Source organism: Herpailurus yagouaroundi, unplaced genomic scaffold, assembly GCF_014898765.1.
Source record: "Herpailurus yagouaroundi ecotype Mexico unplaced genomic scaffold, PumYag 77, whole genome shotgun sequence".
Classification (NCBI taxonomy): Eukaryota; Metazoa; Chordata; class Mammalia; order Carnivora; family Felidae; genus Herpailurus; species Herpailurus yagouaroundi.
In genome coordinates this window covers 30,249,999-30,269,147 of record NW_024412388.1, presented here as the reverse complement: position 1 = coordinate 30,269,147, position 19,149 = coordinate 30,249,999, and the positions used below count along the sequence as shown (strand labels likewise).

At 41.4% G+C, this 19,149-nt stretch overlaps 1 protein-coding gene and 1 long non-coding RNA gene across 2 annotated transcripts; one reads left to right on the top strand and one right to left on the bottom strand.

The window, feature by feature from the left end:
* Window positions 1-4,425: 4,425 nt before the first annotated feature.
* On the bottom strand, window positions 4,426-10,117 carry NDUFS5 (NADH:ubiquinone oxidoreductase subunit S5). Its single transcript, XM_040469710.1, has 3 exons — window positions 10,008-10,117; window positions 8,278-8,495; window positions 4,426-4,649 (listed from the first exon to the last, which is right to left on the bottom strand). Exons 2-3 carry the CDS (start codon window positions 8,491-8,493, stop codon window positions 4,545-4,547), a joined length of 321 nt encoding a protein of 106 aa, XP_040325644.1. The 5' UTR covers window positions 8,494-8,495; window positions 10,008-10,117; the 3' UTR covers window positions 4,426-4,544.
* Window positions 10,118-10,225: 108 nt separating this feature from the next.
* LOC121026901 (uncharacterized) lies at window positions 10,226-18,276 on the top strand. Its single transcript, XR_005788486.1, has 4 exons — window positions 10,226-10,338; window positions 13,687-13,749; window positions 14,108-14,281; window positions 18,089-18,276. It is a non-coding gene; the product is annotated as an uncharacterized LOC121026901 (long non-coding RNA).
* The last annotated feature ends 873 nt before the right edge of the window (window positions 18,277-19,149 follow it).

Below are 19,149 nucleotides of genomic sequence, written 5' to 3'. Positions count from 1 at the left end.
GAATCCCATTTTGGACTTTAAAAACTCAGAAAAGCTTGTGTGCACGGAGCACAGAAAAACAACCTGACACAGGACACGGCATGGGATCTTGCTGGAAGGACTCCAGCTTGTTTCTCCATTGTGATTGACTGGTGATTAGTTTAAGAAAATGCTGCTTGGCTAAAGATCTGCCCTGTAACACAAAGAATAAGCAGGACCTTGCTCAAATGCCAAATCCTTTTTTCCCAATTTTGGGACTAGAATGCAATCTACTTTCTCTTTTGAGGAGAACCTTATATTCAAGCCCTACAACTGATATTTTTTAACTCAAAATGCTACAAGATTAATAATGAACAATACAAAAAGGAGATTAACAAAACCAATTCCACTTAAAGTAATATTAAAACAAACAAACAAACAAACAAACAAAAACATCCTTTGGGCACCCAGCTGGCTCAGTTGGTAGACCATGCAGCTCTATCTCTAGGTTGGAAGTTCAAGCCCCACATTGGGTATAGAAATTACAAACAAACAAACTTTTTTTAAAAATTGAAAACTTGACAGCTGCATTTGTTAAAAAACAAAAAACAAAACCACCAAACTTAGGAATTAACTTAGCCAAGGAGGTGAAAGACTTGTACAGTGAAAATTATAAAACACTGCTGAGAGAAATTAAAGACATAAATACAAAAAGACATCCTATGTTCATGGATTGAAAGATTTATTGTTGAAAATATTACCCAAAGCAAGCTATAGATTTAATGCAATCATGATAAAAACCCCAGTTTTTCTGCAGAAATAGAAAAACTCATCCTAAAATTCATACAGAATCTCAAGGGGTCCTGAATAGCCAAAACAATCCTGAAAAACAAGAATAAAAGCTACAAGACTCCCACTTCCTGATTTTAAAACTTACTACAAAGCTGCAGCAATCAAAACAGTGTGGTAGTGGCATATAAAGGCAGACATACGGGCAGAATTGAACAGAATCCAGAAATAAACCCTTGCACATACAACCAAATGACTTCTGACAAGGGTGTCAAGACCATTCACTAAGGAAGAGTCTCCAACAAATGATGCTGGAAAATCTGGATATCCACATGCAAACAATGAAATTGGACCCTTACGTAACACCATCTACAAAAATTAACTCAAAAAGGATCCATGACCTAAAGGTTAAGACTTAAAAACTATAAAATTTAAAAGAAAATATGGTGGGCGGGGGAGGGGGGAATACCTGGATGGCTCAGTTGTAGAGCATGTGACTCTTGATCTCAGGATTTTAAGTTCACGCCCCACGTTGAGTGTAGTGTTTACTCAAAAATCTTTGGGGGGACCTGGATGGCTCTGTTGGTGGAGCATCTGACTCTTGATTTCAGCTCAGATCATGATCCCAGGGTCATGGGATCAAGCCCTGCATTGGACTCTGTGCGGACAACATGGGCCTGCTTGGGATTCTCTCTCTTTCCCTTTCTCTCCCCCTCCCCTGCTTGTGCGCTCTCTGTTTCTCTCTCTCTCAGAAATAAACTTAAAAATAAAATAAAGTAAAATCTTTATGGGCCAGCTCAGTCAGTGGAGAGTGCAACTCTTGATCTCAGAGTTGTGAGTCTGAGCCCCACATTGGGGGTGTAGAGATTAAAAAATAAAAATAAAAAGTAAAATCTTTAAAAAATAAAATACAATTTTTGGGGCGCCCGGGGTGGCGCAGTCGGTTAAGCATCCGACTTCAGCCAGGTCACGATCTCGCGGTCCGTGAGTTCGAGCCCCGCGTCGGGCTCTGGGCTGATGGCTCAGAGCCTGGAGCCTGTTTCCGATTCTGTGTCTCCCTCTCTCTGCCCCTCCCCTGTTCATGCTCTGTCTCTCTCTGTCCCAAAAATAAATAAACGTTGAAAAAAAAAAATTTAAAAAAAAAATTAAAAATAAAATAAAATAAAATACAATTTTTAAAAGAAAACACAAGAAAACATAGGGGGAAAGCTTCACAACAGTGGATCTAAAATGATTACCTGGATAGGACATCAAAGGCAACAAACAAAAAATAAACAAATTAGACATCATGAAAAATTTAAAATTTGGTGCAAACCAGCAGAATAAAAAGGCAACCTACAAAATGATAATATCTGGAAATCATGTATCCAGTAAGGAATCAGTATCCCAAATATACAGAGAACTCCTAAAACTCAGCAAAAGATAACTCAAAAAAACGGGCAAAGGACTTGAATAGACATTTATCCAAAGATGCACAAATGGCCAATAAGCATGTGAAAAGATGCAACATCACTAATCACACAGAAATGCAAATCAAAACTACAGTGAGATACTACCTCATATCTATTAGATAGCTACTAACAACAAAAAAGGATACGAAGAGACTGGAACCATTGTGCACTGTTGGTGGGAATGTAAAAATGGTGCAGCTGCTATGCAAAATTGTATGGCAGCCTCAAACTATTAGAAACAGGATTACCTTATAATCTTGCAATTCCACTTCTGGGAATATATTTTATTTTATTTTATTTTATTTTATTTTATTTAAAAAAATTTTTTTTAACATTTATTTTTGAGACAGAGAGCGACAGAGTGTGAACAGGGGAGGGGCAGAGAGAGGGAGACACAGAATCTGAAACAGGCTCCAGGCTCTGAGCTGTCAGCACAGAGCCTGACGCGGGGCTAGAACTCACAGACCATGATATCATGACCTGAGCCGAAGTCGGACACTTAACCGACTGAGCCACCCAGGCGCCCCTCTGGGAATATATTTTTTAAAAAATGAAAACAGGGTCTTAAAGAGACATCTGTACACCCATATTCATAACAGTATTATTCACAAAAGCTAAAAGATGGAAGCAACTGATGTGCCCACTGACAGATAAGCAAAAGGTGGTACAGACACAGTGGAATATTATTCAGCCTTAAAAAGAAAGAAATTCTTCAATATGCTACATGGGTGAACCTTGAGAATGGTATGCTAAGTGAAATAAACCAATCATAAAAAGACAAACACTATATGATTCCACTTATATGAAGCAGAATAACCCAACCATAGAGACGGAAAGTAGAACAGTGGTTGCCAAGGGCTTGGGGGAAGGAGTAGGGAATTACTGTTTAATGGACATAGAGCTTCAGTTTTGCAGGACGGATGGTGGTCATGGCTTGTACAACGTGAAAACAACATCAATGAACTGTGTACTTAAAAGTGGTTAAGATGGTATTTTACCACACACACACAAAAAGTTGGAAAATTTTGTTAGAAAATTCTAACAAAAAGTTAGAAAAAATTCTAAAGGACATCTACGTTAATTTTTTCGGTTCATACCTCCCTTCTACATCTGGATTTTTCTTTTAAAAATGTTTATTTATTTAGAGGGAGAGAGAAAAAGCATGCACGAGCCCAAGCAGGGGAAGAGCAGGAGAGAGGCAAAGAGAGAATCCCAAGCAGACTCTGCGTTGTCAGCACAGAGCCTAACACAGGGCTCAATCTCACAAATCGTGAGATTGTGACCGAGCCAAAATCAAGAATCAGATGCTCAGCCAACTGAGCCACCCAGGTGCACCTGATTTTTCTTTTTTTAAATGTTTATTTATTTATTTTAAATGTTTATTTTAAACGTTTATTGAGACAGAGAGAAACGGTGTGAGTTGGGGAGGTGCAGAGAGAGAGGGACAGCAGATCCGAAGCAGGCTCTGTGCTGACAAGAGAGCCCGATGTGGGGCTCAAACTCACAAATGGTGAGATCACGACCTAAGCTGAAGTTGAATGCTTAATCAACTGAGCCACTCAGACACTCTGGAATTTTTCTCTTAAAAGCCATTTCTAAACATGTCAATTAGAAGTACTAATATACCAGGGGTGCCGGGGTGGCTCAGTAGGTTAAGCATCTGACTTCGGCTCAGGTCATGATCTCACAGTTCGTGAATTCCAGCCCTGCACTGGGCTCTGTGCTGACAGCTGGGAGCCTGGAGCCTGCTTTGGATTCTGTGTCTCCCTCTCTCTCTGCTCCTCCCCCACTCATGCTCTCTCTCTCAAAAATAAATAGACATTAAAAAAAAAATTTTAAGTACTAATATACCGGTGATGTAAGATAGTAAATTGAAACAATGGTATTGCTTCTTCAAAATTATCTGAAGTTCTCATTTTCTTAGCCTTTAAGTTAGATTTCACAGGCCTGAGAGTAAACACAACCACTCTCTCTACTGCCTCCCCCTCCCAGCCCCAGTCTGTGTTGTGTGGAAAATAAACCAGAACGAAAGCAGTAAAGAATACTGCAACTTCTTAAACCAGTTAACATATTTAAAGTAGCTTATATGTAGTAAGCATCATTAAATGCTGCTTATTACTACCTAGATGCTAATTTTTAAGGCATAGCTAGAGGCATTTTTCCTAACTTAAAAAATAGGTTGCAATTTCATTATAGACAAGTATGATCCAAGAGAAAATAGAATAAATAGGATAGAGCAATCCTTTATTTTTAGACACTTTCACAAAGAAGTTTTCAGCAAATGGACTTTCCGGCGGAGAAGAGAAAACATGAAAATCAGCCTGCAGCCATCAGCAGCAGCTCGGCTCAGGGCCTAGGGTCCTCCTTGCCCAAGTGGTGAGGCGGGGGTGTGTACTTCCCTTCCTTTATCAGTTTATCCCGCTGCCTCCTGATGTCACTCAGACGTTTCATCTGTCAAAGGAAAGAAGTATTTAAACTAGGGGGAAATACGCGCCATAAAGTTGAGGGCTAGAGAAAGAGACTGAAAATTGGTTTCATTTTTAAAACATGGAAGCTTTTCATCTTAGCCTTGGAGATGAAACTCTTCTTTAAAGAAATAACTTGAAATCACTTCCCAAGCTTTAACCAAATTTCTGGTGTGAATAATAATATCTCCTTTAAAAATAATTAAAATGTTCCTGTTGTATACAGGAATACAGGTATTTACAAAAACAATAATAAAACACAGATCACAAATCTAAGAGGCATATTTGTGCATACTTAAATCCTTAAAATATTGAAAGATGAGATCAGCTCACAGCTGATACACTCCTGACCTATGTGAAATTGGTACTGCTGCTGGTGACTGTTCACTGGGTGTGAATGAAGCAGAAATAGCCGATACGAGGTTTCTCGTTACCACACCGAAATAAAGATCTGATATGTTCTCCACTAATAGTCACTACCAAGCCCTGAGTTCTGCCTTTTCCTCTCAGGTAGGACACTGGTTGCTTCCTAACCAAAGAAAGCCATGCTATACAAGACCGTATAAAGGCTGTAATTCACATGGATTCTTTGACACAGAAAATGCACTCACTGATCCTGACTGCATTACTCCCCTGCTCAAAACCCAATGGCTTCTCATCTTACTGAGGAAACAGCTGAATCTTTCCTTATAATGCCTTACTAGGCCTACCTCTGACCTTATGTCTTAATGCTTTCCCTCACTCTCGCTACTCCAGCTCAGGGACCTTTGCACTTGCTCTTTCCTCTATTGGAATATTCTTCCCTCACATCCACATGGCTCACTTTCTTGAAGTCTCAAAGGTCTCGTATCATTGAGGTCTTCTGTGCCCACCCTCTTTAAAAGAGCATCCACTTAGGTCCCACAGTGTTTTCTTTCTTTCTACCTTTATCTTCCCCACTGTACTGATCAACACCTGACACTATTGTTTTTTTTTTAACTTGTTTGTTAATTTTCTGACACTCCATATAAGCTCCTTTAGAGCAGGAACTTTTTGCTGTTTTGCTTATCGTATATTCCTAGCACCTACAATAGTGCTTCAATAAATAATTTTTTGGTAAGTTTTCACAAAGGTATGAAAAATTAGTATATTCAGTTAAAGACTCCATTAACCTTAAAGAATCAGTCAGGGTTTAACTACAGCAGAAATAACTCTAGGTGTCCTAAATACTGACATAAACATTAGCATTTTGGGGGGACAAAACATGAGACTCTTAAATACAGAGAACAAACTGAGAGTTGCTGGAAGGGCTGTGGGTGGGGGGATGGGCTAAATGGGGAAGGGGCATTAAGGAGGATACTTGTTGGGATAAGCACTGGGTGTTACATGTAGGAGATGAATCACCGGATTCTACTTGTGAAAATCATTATTGCACTGTATGCTAACTAACTTGGATGTAAATGAAAAAGTAATAATAACAAATAAAGAAACAGAAATAAATTTAAACACAAAAAAATTAGCATTTTAAAAAGATTGCATTCGTTTTTTAATTCCGGTATAGTTAACATAAAAGACTATATTCTTTTTTTTTTTTTTTTTTTTAATGTTTTTTCTTGAGACAGAGACAGAGCGTGAATAGGGGAGGGGCAGAGGGAGAGGGAGACACAGAATCTGAAACAGGCTCCAGGCTCTGAGCTGTCAGCACAGAGCCTGACGCGGTGCTCGAACCCACGAACTGTGAGATCATGACCTGAGCTGAAGTCAAGACGCTTAACTGACTGAGCCACCCAGGCGCCCCAAAAGACTGTATTCTTAACATTTCTGTATTAAAGAACCTCTCAACAGAGGACTAGTTATGATTGAGCTATTACAACAACTAATGTCCAACCTTTCTCTGAGTATAACAACTTAGTGTTGTGGATGCAAGCACAGGCTCTGGAGCCAGCATTACCAGGTTCAAATCCCAGTTCCACCACTTACCAGCTATATGACCTTAGGCAATGGCCTTGATTTTCTGGTCTTGCCCCACGTTTTTAACTGTATAGTGGAAAAGTTATAGTAATGTATCTCACAGGATTATTGTGTGAAATAAATCCGCTATTACACGCTAAGAACTTAGAACAGTGCTTGATTCTAATTCCCTGATTCACTAGCATCTTCACTTAGGGCTAAGCATCTAGTCATTTAGGGTGACATCTAAAATAGTAATGGATCTATTTACAAATTCACAGGATGAGTAAGTGACCTGAGAGCAACTCTTTAATATCTCCAGATAAGGAAACCAAGACCAAAAAGGGAAGTGACTTGCCCAAAGTCACAAAACTAGTGATGGCAGAACCAGTATCAAAACCCAGCTCTCAGGGCTCCTGGGTGGCTCAGTTGGTTAAGCATCTGACCTGATTTTGGCTCAGGTCATGATCTCACAGTTTGTGAGATCAAGCCCCACAGCAGGCTCCATGCTGTTATCTCCTTGCTGGTTGGGATTCTCGCTCTCCCTCCCTCTCTCTCTCTCAAAATAGATAAACATTAAAAAAAGAAAAAAGAAATTAAAAAAACAAAAACAAAAACAACCCAGTTCTCCTAACTCTCAATCCAATGTTCTTCCACCTCACCACACTGCCTTCTTTTGGTGTAAACTTTACATGTAGAATAGTCTTAATCTGAGCAATGAATAACTGGGGCCCACAAGAAGAGAAGTTAAGACATATTGTGAACTAAACAGCTGGTAGGTGGCTAACCATGACCCACTCGCTGTCCCTCAGTAATATTACAATATTACTCATTTAATCATCGATATCCCCACAGTGAGCAATACAAAATACCTGATACCCTCTAATTCCTTCCAAGTTTGGAATAGCACATGTTAGAAGATAGGAAATTAAAATTTTTTTGATACAGACAACTTTAACTAAAAATCTAAACTGCCTTCCTGAACTCCAAGGAGTTGGGAGTCAAAAAAACGTTTCTATTTGTTTTATCTGGAGCACAGAAATAGGCAAAAAAACAGGCCACACCCAAAGATTTCTTCTCTAAGGGAGAACAGAGGCCTATATGTGATGGAGCTCATGCAACTCTTGAGGAGGTAGACATCATGCTGTCAACATCCTTTCCCCCTGCCTCTTTGGTCAGACTCACCTAAAGCAATCTCATTAACACGTCCATCTTGCCCAGAGTAGAAATTAATCCAGAGATTCTTATATCACATTCAGTGTAACAGACCTGTAGGGTTTTACCTTCTTCTCCAATGAGGGTTCAATGCATTTGAAACATTTTCATCCAGAGATGTTCACGGACAAACAACCAAGGCTGGTTGATAACTTTTGCTTTATAACCTACTGCAAAATGGGAATACGTACGCACGTGCGATTTCTACCCTGGTAGCTATAGGAGGGTACAATGCTAAGGAAAATATGTCAGAAGACGAGGAAGAACACTGAGGAACAAGAGACAACCCCCCTCAGATCGGAAGGCAATTAACTTCCTTGACATGGTACCTACATAGAGAAAGTGTTTTCACCACAAAAGTTTTGCCAATTCACACTGGTCAAGCCATTGCCAATGACCAATTAAACACACTTAAAGGTAGCCCCAAGAAACAAAGAAATAATTCACATCCCGTCTCCACCACTCCTCACCGTTTTCTGCCGAAGCAGACATTCTACGAAATCATCATATTCTATCTTGCACTCTTTCTCTGCACGGATACCACCGATTCCATGCGCACATTCTATCCATTCTTTTTCAAAAGCATGGCATCGACCTGGAATCTTGTGAGGCTGCTCAGCACTTTGGATTGTCATCCACTGATCTAAGTTAAGGCCCAGCCTTTTCTGCACATCAAAGAAAGGCATGGCTGAAATGGAAGATAAAAAAGAAAGAATGCCATAAAAGTGCAATCAAATGAGAAATTTCTAAGAAAAATGAGATAGTTAATTATGACAAATATCCCTTTAGAAAGCTATGTTACACTATTCTCCCAACATAATCTCATTAATTTTTTTCATTTGACAGGTTCTTCCAATTTATAGTAGATAAGCAATATCTTTGTTTTCATAAAATTCAGGGGGAAAAAACCACTAGAACTAAAAAGCAATGCATAAAAATCAACTCTGTATTGATAAGGTCATTTTATTTTGATAAGGTCATTTTAATCAAAAAGAGTGTTTATGTTTTGACTCAAGAATCCCAATTCTTTAAGACAGGTCTGAAGAAATTAGCTGAAAAAGAACAAAAAAGCCCAAGCACAAAAACATCTTTTTTTTTTTTTTTTTACATTTTTCTATCTGTAGCAACTGAGATTACAATTCTGTGACGTCATCCTGAATCTGGTGTCCCTCATCTGTGTTCACACAGCATCTCAACTTTCCATAAGAGTACTTTACTTTTCACGCCCCTGTAATGGATTATTAACTTGAATGTCTCCCACATTGCAAAATGAGTGCTGTGAGTGCGGGGATCAAGTAAGGGCTCAGTAACTGTTGAAAAAAAAAATGAAATTCAAACAACTTAAGTGTGCAACAGGGAAATGGATAATTAAATCTAGTAAGTACCCGCTTATTAGAATATGACAGACAACAGGAAAAAAGGATAATATACACAGAACATACATTTTAATGTTAAATGATAAACGGTCTACGGGGTCAAAGAAAAACTGCAAAAGATTGGAAGGAAGCACAAAAAAATGCCAATAAAGATTTACAGGTGAATTTCGATTTTATGTTTTCTATCCATTCTTTCATTCTATCCAGTACCGTTCCAGATAGTGGAATGGGGGTAAAGCAGCAGCTGCAACGTAAGCACTAGATTGCAGACACGGAAGGAACTGGGAACCCAAAGAACAAGAGGGTAAGAGCTGGAAGGAGGAAGCACCAACTCTGCCTAGGAGACTGGAAAATGCCTTTAAGATGGGTTGAGTTTTGCCAAGTGAAGGTCAGTGGACAGAGTATTCCAGTAAGGCACAGCACGAGTTACAGCCGGAGGTGTTGGGTATGCCCTGGGGGACACCGAGCACCCAGGAGTGGCTGAAGCGCGGAGCTCAGAGCGCATGTCGGGACGAAGAACGAAAAGGCGCTGGAGGGTGGCGCGGCCGTTATCACTCAGGGCCTTGAAAACCAGGGTAAGGTGGGTGGACTTGGGGTTAAGAGACAGAAGGCCAAAGCATTAGTCCGGCAGAAATCCGAGAGAAACGCGGTCTACAGACTTCGGTGACACTGCCTGTGGGCGTAGGGGCCTGGGAACGCAGAAAACACGTTCAGAGTTCGGGCCTGGGACAACACACACCCAGGAAAGCAAGAGGAAATTCGTTTAAGAAATCTCGGAATAAATCTCTTTGCCTAAACTACCCGCAGACAAACGCAGCACCTACCGTCCCGCTGCGATGCCCTTGTCTCCTCGCTGACCGCCGCTATCGGATGATCTGAGAGCGACGCAGAGGCCTGCCGCAAAGGACGCCCGCAGTGCGACTCTTGCAGCGCGACTGCGAGGCCCGACCTTCTCTCTGCAGTTGCGCCCGGAAACCATAGAAACCAAGCCCCTGGGTCTGCGCCTGCGCGATCGTGGGCTTCAGCCTCTGATGATACGGACCAGGCATAAAGTGACCCTCTCTAGATGACAGCTGTAGACACTGCATAGCGGTTAAGTGTGTTCCTGCTGCCTGCTCAGCCCTGTGACTAACACCCTCACGACAGCTCGGATTGGTGAGGGACTTGACCAAGGCCACAGTACAGAAAAAGCATGCCTTCCCCACCCCCATCCCCGCCGGTAATAGTTAAGGCCTTGCGCTGTGGATTAACGCTGGGTGGATTCAAATTCTAGCTTCACCATTTCGGTGCGACTCTAAGAAAGTGCCTTAACCTTGCAGTGCCTCAGTTTTCTTATCTTAAAAGAAAAATACCTTGGGGAGCCTGGTCCTCAGTCGGTAAAGCAAAAAACAGCGTCTCAGGTCATGATCTTAGAGTTAAGGAGTTCCAGTCCTGCGTCTGTCCTGACAGCTCAGAGCCTGAAGCCTGCTTCGGATTCTCTCTCTCTCTCTCTCTCTCTCTCTCTCTCTCTCTCTCTCTCTCTGCCGCTCCCCACTCACACTTTGTCTCTCTCTGTCTCAAATAAATAAATAAACATTAAAGGTCAGCCCTTAAAAAATAAATAAATAAAAATATCATCTTAAAAGATAAAAGTACCTACAGCCTAGGGTTCCTTTGGGGATTAAATGAGTTAAGTGTAAAACAATGAGGCGGTTCCAGGCACATGGAAAGCTCTCCAAGGTAATCACAGTTCTTTATTATTTTGTTTTTAGTTTTTATTTAAAATCACAGTTCCTTAATATCTCAATTTCTAAAGTTTGCAGATTCGGGGTGCCTGGTGGCTCAGTCGGTTGAGCGTCCGACTTCAGCTCAGGTAATGATCTCGCAGTTCGTGAGTTCCAGCCTGGTGTTGGGCTCTGTGCTGATAGCTCAGAGCCTGGAGCCTGCTTCAGATTCTGTGTCTCCCTTTCTTTGCCCCTTCCCCGCTCATGCTCTGTCTCTCAAAAATGAATAAACGTTAAAAATTTAAAAAAAAAATTAAAAATAAATAAAGTTTGCAGATTCAAGAAAGTGAAAGAGACCGTGCCCCTCCTGTGTTTCAGAACATCCAGTGGCTCTCTGATTACAGCAGGGCCTTGGAAGTGGTGTGTGTGATATGATACACCAGGTGGGAGGGAAGAAAATACTCAAATACTTTTTTAATCTAATCATTTTAATTTCTATTTTTTAATATACTTATTACATAAACTCCATGCCTGAAGTGGGAGTCATGACTCTGAGATCAAGAGTCCCAATGCTCCATCAACTAAGACAGCCAGATGCCCCTTTAATTTCTATTTTTTGATGTTAATCTTTATAAAGTACATAACATTACTGCAGTTGTACATATAAGTAACTTAAAAAATAAGTGTTTGAGGTTTGGGCTGAATATTTATTCTCATTTTAAGTGATGTGCTTTCAAAAACATTTAAAGAAGTCAAGCCTTCCACCCTTCCCAGCCTCATTGTCCAAAATCCTCTGCTTAATCCCCCACCCAAGAGCTTGCTGTTCCATTGTATTCTTGGAAAAGTTCTGCCACCCAGTCTCTGATTTTCCCCCCTTTCCCCTGGAATGACACTATTCCCACCCTGTCTCCATTTCTACATACCAAATTCTTGCTCTGCTTCAGGATTTTGGCATAAGTTTTCCCCAAAACAGGTGAACTGCCTCCAAGTCCCAGGAGTACCCACTCTAGAGAAAATTCCTAAAGTCTCACAACTTAATTGGTTTCTTTCAAGCATTCCAATTCTCCCTCTGCTCCCCCTAGCCCATCAGATATATATATCCCCCCCAACTGAGATCAGAGTTTCAATTCAACTGGAATCTCCTGAGCACCTAACGCATGTCCAGCAGAATACTGGAAGATTATGGAATTAATCATTCATGGCCCTTGCCCAGAAAATAGTGGAGATAGCAAGATGCTACTGATAGCCATCCCACTTTCCACTTCTTCCACTTTCTTGTTTATATTGGTGGCATCTTCCTGGTCATTCAGACAGGAAACTCTGAAGTTGTATTTTGCCTTTGCCTCAACTTTCATCCAATCTTTCATTAATTACTGGCCGTTAATTCAAATACTCCTTCAACAGGTTGCCAATTTATTTCTTCCTCTCTGCCTTGCAGCTCCTCACTTCAATCTGTTTTGCACTGAATGTTTCTAAAATACTAATTTCATTGTATCACCCCTCGGATACCAGGCAGGATTAGTACAAAGATGCGTCACTCAAATACCGCCAAGGCCAAACAAAAGTGCACTATAAGGAAATAAAAACAGAAGCACCATAGAAAATGGCAACTGGTATTTGGCTTCAGTTTGACTGATGGAAATAGTGGTGTGGAATGTGATGAACTGGAGAGGGTCTGTCCTGTCTGAAGGCAGCTGCAGCTACTCTGCTCCGTCCTATAGCTGTTGAAAATATCAGGGCTCCAAATTGTCAAAGCTTCAACTTTTTCAAGAGAAGCCAGAAATCTTTTATTGTTTAAATGTGAAAGCTACCACTTTGTTAAGTTTATTTATATATTTTGAGAGAGAGAGAGAGAGAAAGAGAGTGGGGATGGGAAGACAGAGAGGGAGAGAGAGAATCCAAAGCAGGCTCTGTACTGTCAGCATGGAGCCCACTGCCGGGCTCAAACTCATGAACTGTGAGGTCATGAAACTGAGCCGAAATCAAGCTTTGGACATTTAACTGAGCCACCCAGGTGCCCTGGAAACCTACCACTTTTATTTATTTTTAAATGTTTATTTATTCTGAGAGAGAGAGAAAGTGCTCATGTGCTAGCAGGGGAGGGGCAAAGAGAGAGGGAGAGAGAATTGCAAGCAGGCTCCCCACTGTCAGCGCAAAGCCTGTCTCGGGGCTCAATCCCACAAATTGTGAATTCACGACCTAAGTGGAAATCAAGAGTTAGACGCTTAACCGACTGAGCCACCCGGGCGCACTGAAACCGACCACTTTTAAACTGCAGGGCAACTAATTTTTTTAAGTGCTGGGGCCAAACGAGACCCACACTGGAAATGGCTTGATGTGCCATATTTCAACCCATGGATAGAGGGAAATTTGAAGGTGGGGAAAAAAATTTACTTGGAACTCTGATGGTTTTTTACATCCAGCCTTTCTCCCTTCTTACCCACTCTCCTTATTGCTGCCAGTTGCTTTTCTAAAACTCAAAACCGATCATTCAAAGATACTTCCTGAGCTCATATCATATACTGTGGGCCTTATTAAGTTCTTGGGACTAAGACACAGAATGATGTAGCAAGTGATAAAGATGGACAAAACAAGGGAGAACGCGAAGTACGGGGACATTCATACTGCTTGGGTTGTGTGTGAGGTGTAATTGTATTCAAGAAAATGTTCAAATTACTGGGTTTGGCATTCAAGATCCCTCGATGATTTCTTCCCATTTCTAAATCCTCAGATACAATTGCTTTTCAACCTCCTCGTATTCTCAGCCATCTAGAATTGCTCTTTCTTCCAAACCTTGTAGGAGCAGTTTCTTCTGCCTGGAACAATTCCACCAGCTCGCTGCCACCTACCCACTGCCTCCCAGGTGAATGCCTAATCTGCCCAGACCATTTAGCGAACATTTTCTTTTTTTCTTTTTTAAGTGTATTTTTTTTCTTTTTTTTTTTTTTTTAAGAGAGAGAGAGAGTGGGAGCGTGCAGGCGGGAGAGGGGCAGAGAGAGAGAGAGGGAGACACAGAATCTGAAGCAGGCTCCAGGCTCTGAAATGTCAGCACAGAGCCCGATGTGTGGGTCTCGAACTTAGGAACCATGAGATCATGACTTGAGCTGAAGCCGGCCACCCATGCGCCCCTCCAGCGTTTTCTGGTGAAAGCTTCCCGAATTCCTCAGGCATTTACTAGGACTTTCTTGAAGTCCCGCTAGCCCTGTAGACTTCCATTGCAGATACTGTTGACTGTTTATACGCCGGCCCCCTGCACTGGACCATGCATATATCTCTGTAACAGCACCGCACGCGCAAGGGTGCCTGTGACAGGTCTTCCTGTATACACGGCATACATTGAAAAACTACAACTCCCAGAAATCCCACGCCAGAACTGAGCCCGCGCCGTTGCTATGGTGAGTACGCGCGCCCTCCAGGATTCTTTCGCTTTACGTTGTAAGTGACGTAGTTTTCTCTGTAGGGGTCCGTGGTCGCTTCTGTTAGGTGCTCGGTTTTCCTTCCCTTTAACTTGCTCTGCGGATTCTGTTTCGGGGAAATGTGATTTTAGGACGACGTCAAAGAACTTTATGTGCAGAAGCCTGAGCAGTCCAGTTCTTCCATTTGGTGTTCCGGAAGCCGAGGCGCAGAGACCCAGTGAAATACGACTAGGCGTTCGCCGGGGCGATCACGGCTATTTGTTCTGACCTAGTAGAGCCTTGCTCCCAATTTCATCGCATGAGAATGGCCTGATGACCTAATCTAAGCCCCCGGTATCACCCCTTAGTCATAATCCGAGAAAAGCTTTAACACTACTCTTCGAACATTGGGAACTACATTGGGAACTTCAGGCCTGTATCTGATACCACTGCTACAGTTGGGGAAGATGGTTGGGAAACTTTCCCCCACTCTCACCCTGAAGCCCCCAGCTATGTGATAGATACAAAAGCGCCAATACACAGAGGCTTGCTGGCTTAGTGGGTGGAGCATGTGACTCGATCTGGGCATTGTGAGTTCAAGTCCAACCTTGGGTGTAGCGATTACTACAAAAAATAAAGCATAGGATGGCTTGGAATATACTGGAAACCAGAGGCATCATTTAGAACTAAAAATGAATGTGTGGACTGAGGGTGGAGAAGATACCAAATTGAAGATGCAACAGGACCAGGAACTAATGAAGCATAACTTTAAGTGGGATGGCTGTGCCAGGTTCATGGTGATAGGTGTAACTTAATATTGGCAAACATTCCATCAGTAGAATTAACTCCCCTCATTCGGACACGTAAAGCTGCCCCTTGACTTTAGGTTTCCCAAGCGGTATGATTGCATGAAGAAACCACACTGTTAAGGCCAATGGCAGTAGTCTACTGTACCTGACGTATTTATCATCGTTAAGTTAACACACTGGAGGGGTGCGTTGCTGGCTCATTCGGTAGAACAGGAGACTCTTGTTCTGAGGGTCATAACTTCAAGCCCCACATAGGACACAGAGCAGACTTAAAATAAAAATAAATGAACACACTGGAGTCTGGTTTTATAGACCAATACAGATTTATTAGTGAGTCAACCTTCCTGAGTACAGATCAGGGTAAACTACCTGGAGGGAACCTGCCAGGGCAGCTGAGTAGTCTTCCCCAGGAAACACCCTGATCTCTCTGTCCAGATGCACAGACACTTAAGAAAGCAAGTTTTATCACATTTCTTCCCATAGACTGTGAGCTTTTCTAGGGTAAGGACTACATCTCTCGTAATCCTGGCTGCAGAGACAGAACCCACCAAAGGCTTAAAATTACTTGATCTGACAGTCAAAGAAGAGTTTCAGGTAGTGTACTGATTGACTGGAAAAGGGAAGGAGTAGCCACATCATTTAGTCACTCATCACTTAAGAGCCAAGAATAAAGCACCTGGCTGGCTCTTACTCTCAGGGTTGTGAATCCAACACCCACGCTGGGTGTGGAGATAACTTAAAAATAAAAAATAAATCTTAAAGAAAAAAGCCACGAACAGAGAGAGGAGCTCAAGGTGCTGATAACTGCTCAATATAGTGAAAGAGTCATGTAGACACATAAATGCATTATACAGCTTTATAAAGGCATAAAATGAAGTGCTGAAATGAAGTACTATGTAAGAGTACACCTCCTTAGAACTTCCTTACAATCCAACTTAGGCACCTAGTTACTCACATTACCGTTTTATTTCTTTGAACACTTTATTATTTTATTATTATTTTTTAAACATTTATTTATTTTTGAGAGAGAGGGGTGGGAAGGGGTAGAGACAGGAAGACAGAGAATCCGAAGCAGGATATGTGCTGTGAGCACAGAGCCCAATGCGGGGCTCAAACCCACAAACTGAGATCATGACCTGAGCTGAAATCAAGAGTTGGCCACTTAACCAACTGAGCCACCCAGGCACCCCTAAACACTTTTAAATCTTGGATTAACTTGTTTTACTAGTTTGCCTGTTTTACCTCATAAGAATATAAGCACAAGTCCAGCTCAGTGGTATATTCCTGGTGCCCAGAACAGTACTTGCCAAATAGTAGGTGCTCGATTAACATTTATCAAATGAACAGGTAACTCTGCCTTGAAGAAGGGGGCAGAAAGACAACTGCCACTTGAGTGGGTAATTGTCAAGTAAGAAGGGCTTTAATTCCAGGCAATGGAATGGGAGCACCATTAAAAATGACAGACTGAGTTGGTGCAGGGGACATTTTCAGGAAAATTTCTCAATAATCCATGTAAAGTGCTTTTACGAGATAGATTTAAGAGAATCTATGCAAACAAACAAACAAAAAAAAACCCCAGAGCAGCAGTTATGGAACTGGGCTGGATTAGCTAAGCGAGGGGCAAAGACAAGCCAAACCAAAAGAAAAAGGATCTTTTCAAAGTCTGTCTCTGTGAAGAGGGAAAATGAGACTAGACAGAGCCTTCATAAGGATCATGCTCTTCTTTTTAAGTTTATATATTCATTTTGACAGAGAGAGAGAGACAGAGAGAGAGAGAGAGAGAGAGAGAACAGGCATGCAAGCATGAGAGGGGCAGAGAAAGAATCCCAAGCAGGCTCTGCACTGTCAGTGCAGACCTCAATGTGGGGCTCAAACTCATGAATCATGAGATTGATCACGACCTGAGCCAAAATCAAATGCTTAACCAACCAAGCCACCCAGGCACCCCAGGACCATGCTCTTCTTAGCCAGGCAAAACCAGAGCCATGTTTAATCATCCTTCCCAATCAATGTATAGGCCTTTGTTATCTCTAGACCAAAAAAAGACTCTTTAACTGGTCAACCTGTTCTCTAGTTTGGTATTTGCCCTTCTGTCTTATATTTACTCCTGAATTAGTTTCCTCCAAACTCTCCAGATTCCCACAGATTAACGGCTAAATGCCTACTAGTCAAAACCCTTCATCATCTAGCCCCTACTACCTAGCTTCAAGCTCTCTTCCTGGGATCCACAAGTTTTCTATTTCGACTAAACAAGAATGTCCTCACTGCATACCACCATGAGTTCCCACCACCCAGCCTTTGCTCATTTCAAGCCCCCAATTCCTATTTTTGCCTGAGCTTTATTCATCCTTTGAAAACTTGCTCCAGCTCTACCTCCCCAAATGAAAACTTCTCTGATCCCTATTACTTAGAACCATCTCTTCCTTTCCTTAGTCCATTATCTGTACCATTCACACAACACTTAGCACTTTTACCTTGCCTTACATTCCTTGCTAGACTCTGACTCTCGGAGGTCAAGATCCGAATGCCTAAGTCATTTATGTATATTAATTCCATACCAGGTATTGTGGATATAAGACCGACTAGGGCTACTTACAAAACCTGTCGGTCTTTAAAAACTCAAATATCTGCCCTTCACAAATAAAGAACTTAGAAGACAACAGTAATGCTTGCCGAAGGATTGGAAAAACACTCAAAGCCAGTATAAACATGTCTTTCCCTACTTATCTTCCATTAACATGAAGGCATGTTGGGTACCAAGCTACATTAAGCACCTTCACCAAAGCTCTGAGACAAAAAACACAGGAACTTGCACTTCCAGAAATTGAGCATCAGGAAGTTTGGATTAGCCTATTGCTAAGACCAACTAAAAAGCAATTGAAATATAAAAATTATTTTCTTAAAAGCATAAAAAAGGCTAACTAGGTAATAAAGAATTACTGAGCCAAAACCTGAAAACCCAGAAAGCTTACAACTCAAAGCTGTGCTTTCTATTAAGGCATCTGTCAATCTGGAAGACGCCCCTGGATACCTGCACTGTACTTGCAGAAGCCTCATGGACTGAAGGGGACAAAAATCAAAACCTAAGACCAGCTAAAGGTGGGAACCCCCATCACAGACTGGGATTTCAAAGTATTACACGTTTAAGATACAGATGAAACAAAAGTAAATCGGTCTTCACACTGACTTGAGACCTGGTTGTGTGCCATCTGGATGATCTAGGGAACCTCCAGCTTTCAGTATGAATTAAGGTTTGGTAATATTCCCAGGTAAAGGCAACCAGAAATCCTTCTAGAGGTAGATGCCTCATCCTTATCCTGTTTATTCCTATAATTAATTGTTCAAATATAGTATTCAGCTCATAGATAACCTGGCACATGTAGAGACAAGACACTATGAGCAACAATCAGTAAACACAAGAGAACATTAAGACTTCAGGTACTTAAATTTTAGACAAATTTAGGTAATTTTCCAATCCTCCCTACAATGAAGTGCTAATTATTTGAAAGTATCATTTGGGGTGAGTAGCTGGAGATTTTTCCCTAAGTAAACGTGCTTTCTTCCTGAAGGTGTCAACATTATTCAAGGTCCAGTTTAACTGTACCTGTAGACTATAGCATTCTCTGAAGCCATTTTCAAGGAAATAATCACTAGGGCAGCAATCAAGTCACTGTTCCTTAAGAACAACACTTATTTTTAAACCTATGCTATCTTCTGATAATCATAAAATTCCTACACCCACATTTGTATCTCAATTTCAAAATTAACTATGCTAAAAATAAAAGTCATCCTAAGCATCCACACCCAATAGCATGTTCCCTGTCCCCATCTTTGAGAATCCTTGCTTTGAAAACTTCATTAGCTTTTTCTGTTAAGATATCCACTTTAGCAATCACTTGTAAGCAGAGACTTTTTTTTTTAAAAAATCATGCCACAACCTGAGGTGTTAACTCCCCTAGAGATAACAAATTAAGGTACTGGTCCACCAATCCATGATGCACCAAGTTTGCCTTGTTTGTGAGCTTTTCAAATGTGTATCAGTGCTACAGTTGCAAGGGC

Excerpts from the sequence above, each read along its gene's own strand:
- NDUFS5 (XM_040469710.1), bottom strand. The coding sequence starts at position 8,493 with ATGCCTTTCTTTGATGTGCAGAAAAGGCTGGGCCTTAACTTAGATCAG. Across the intron at positions 4,650-8,277 it reads GTCTGCTTCGGCAGAAAACG|ATGAAACGTCTGAGTGACAT; the intron begins GTGAGGAGTGGT and ends TTCCTTTGACAG.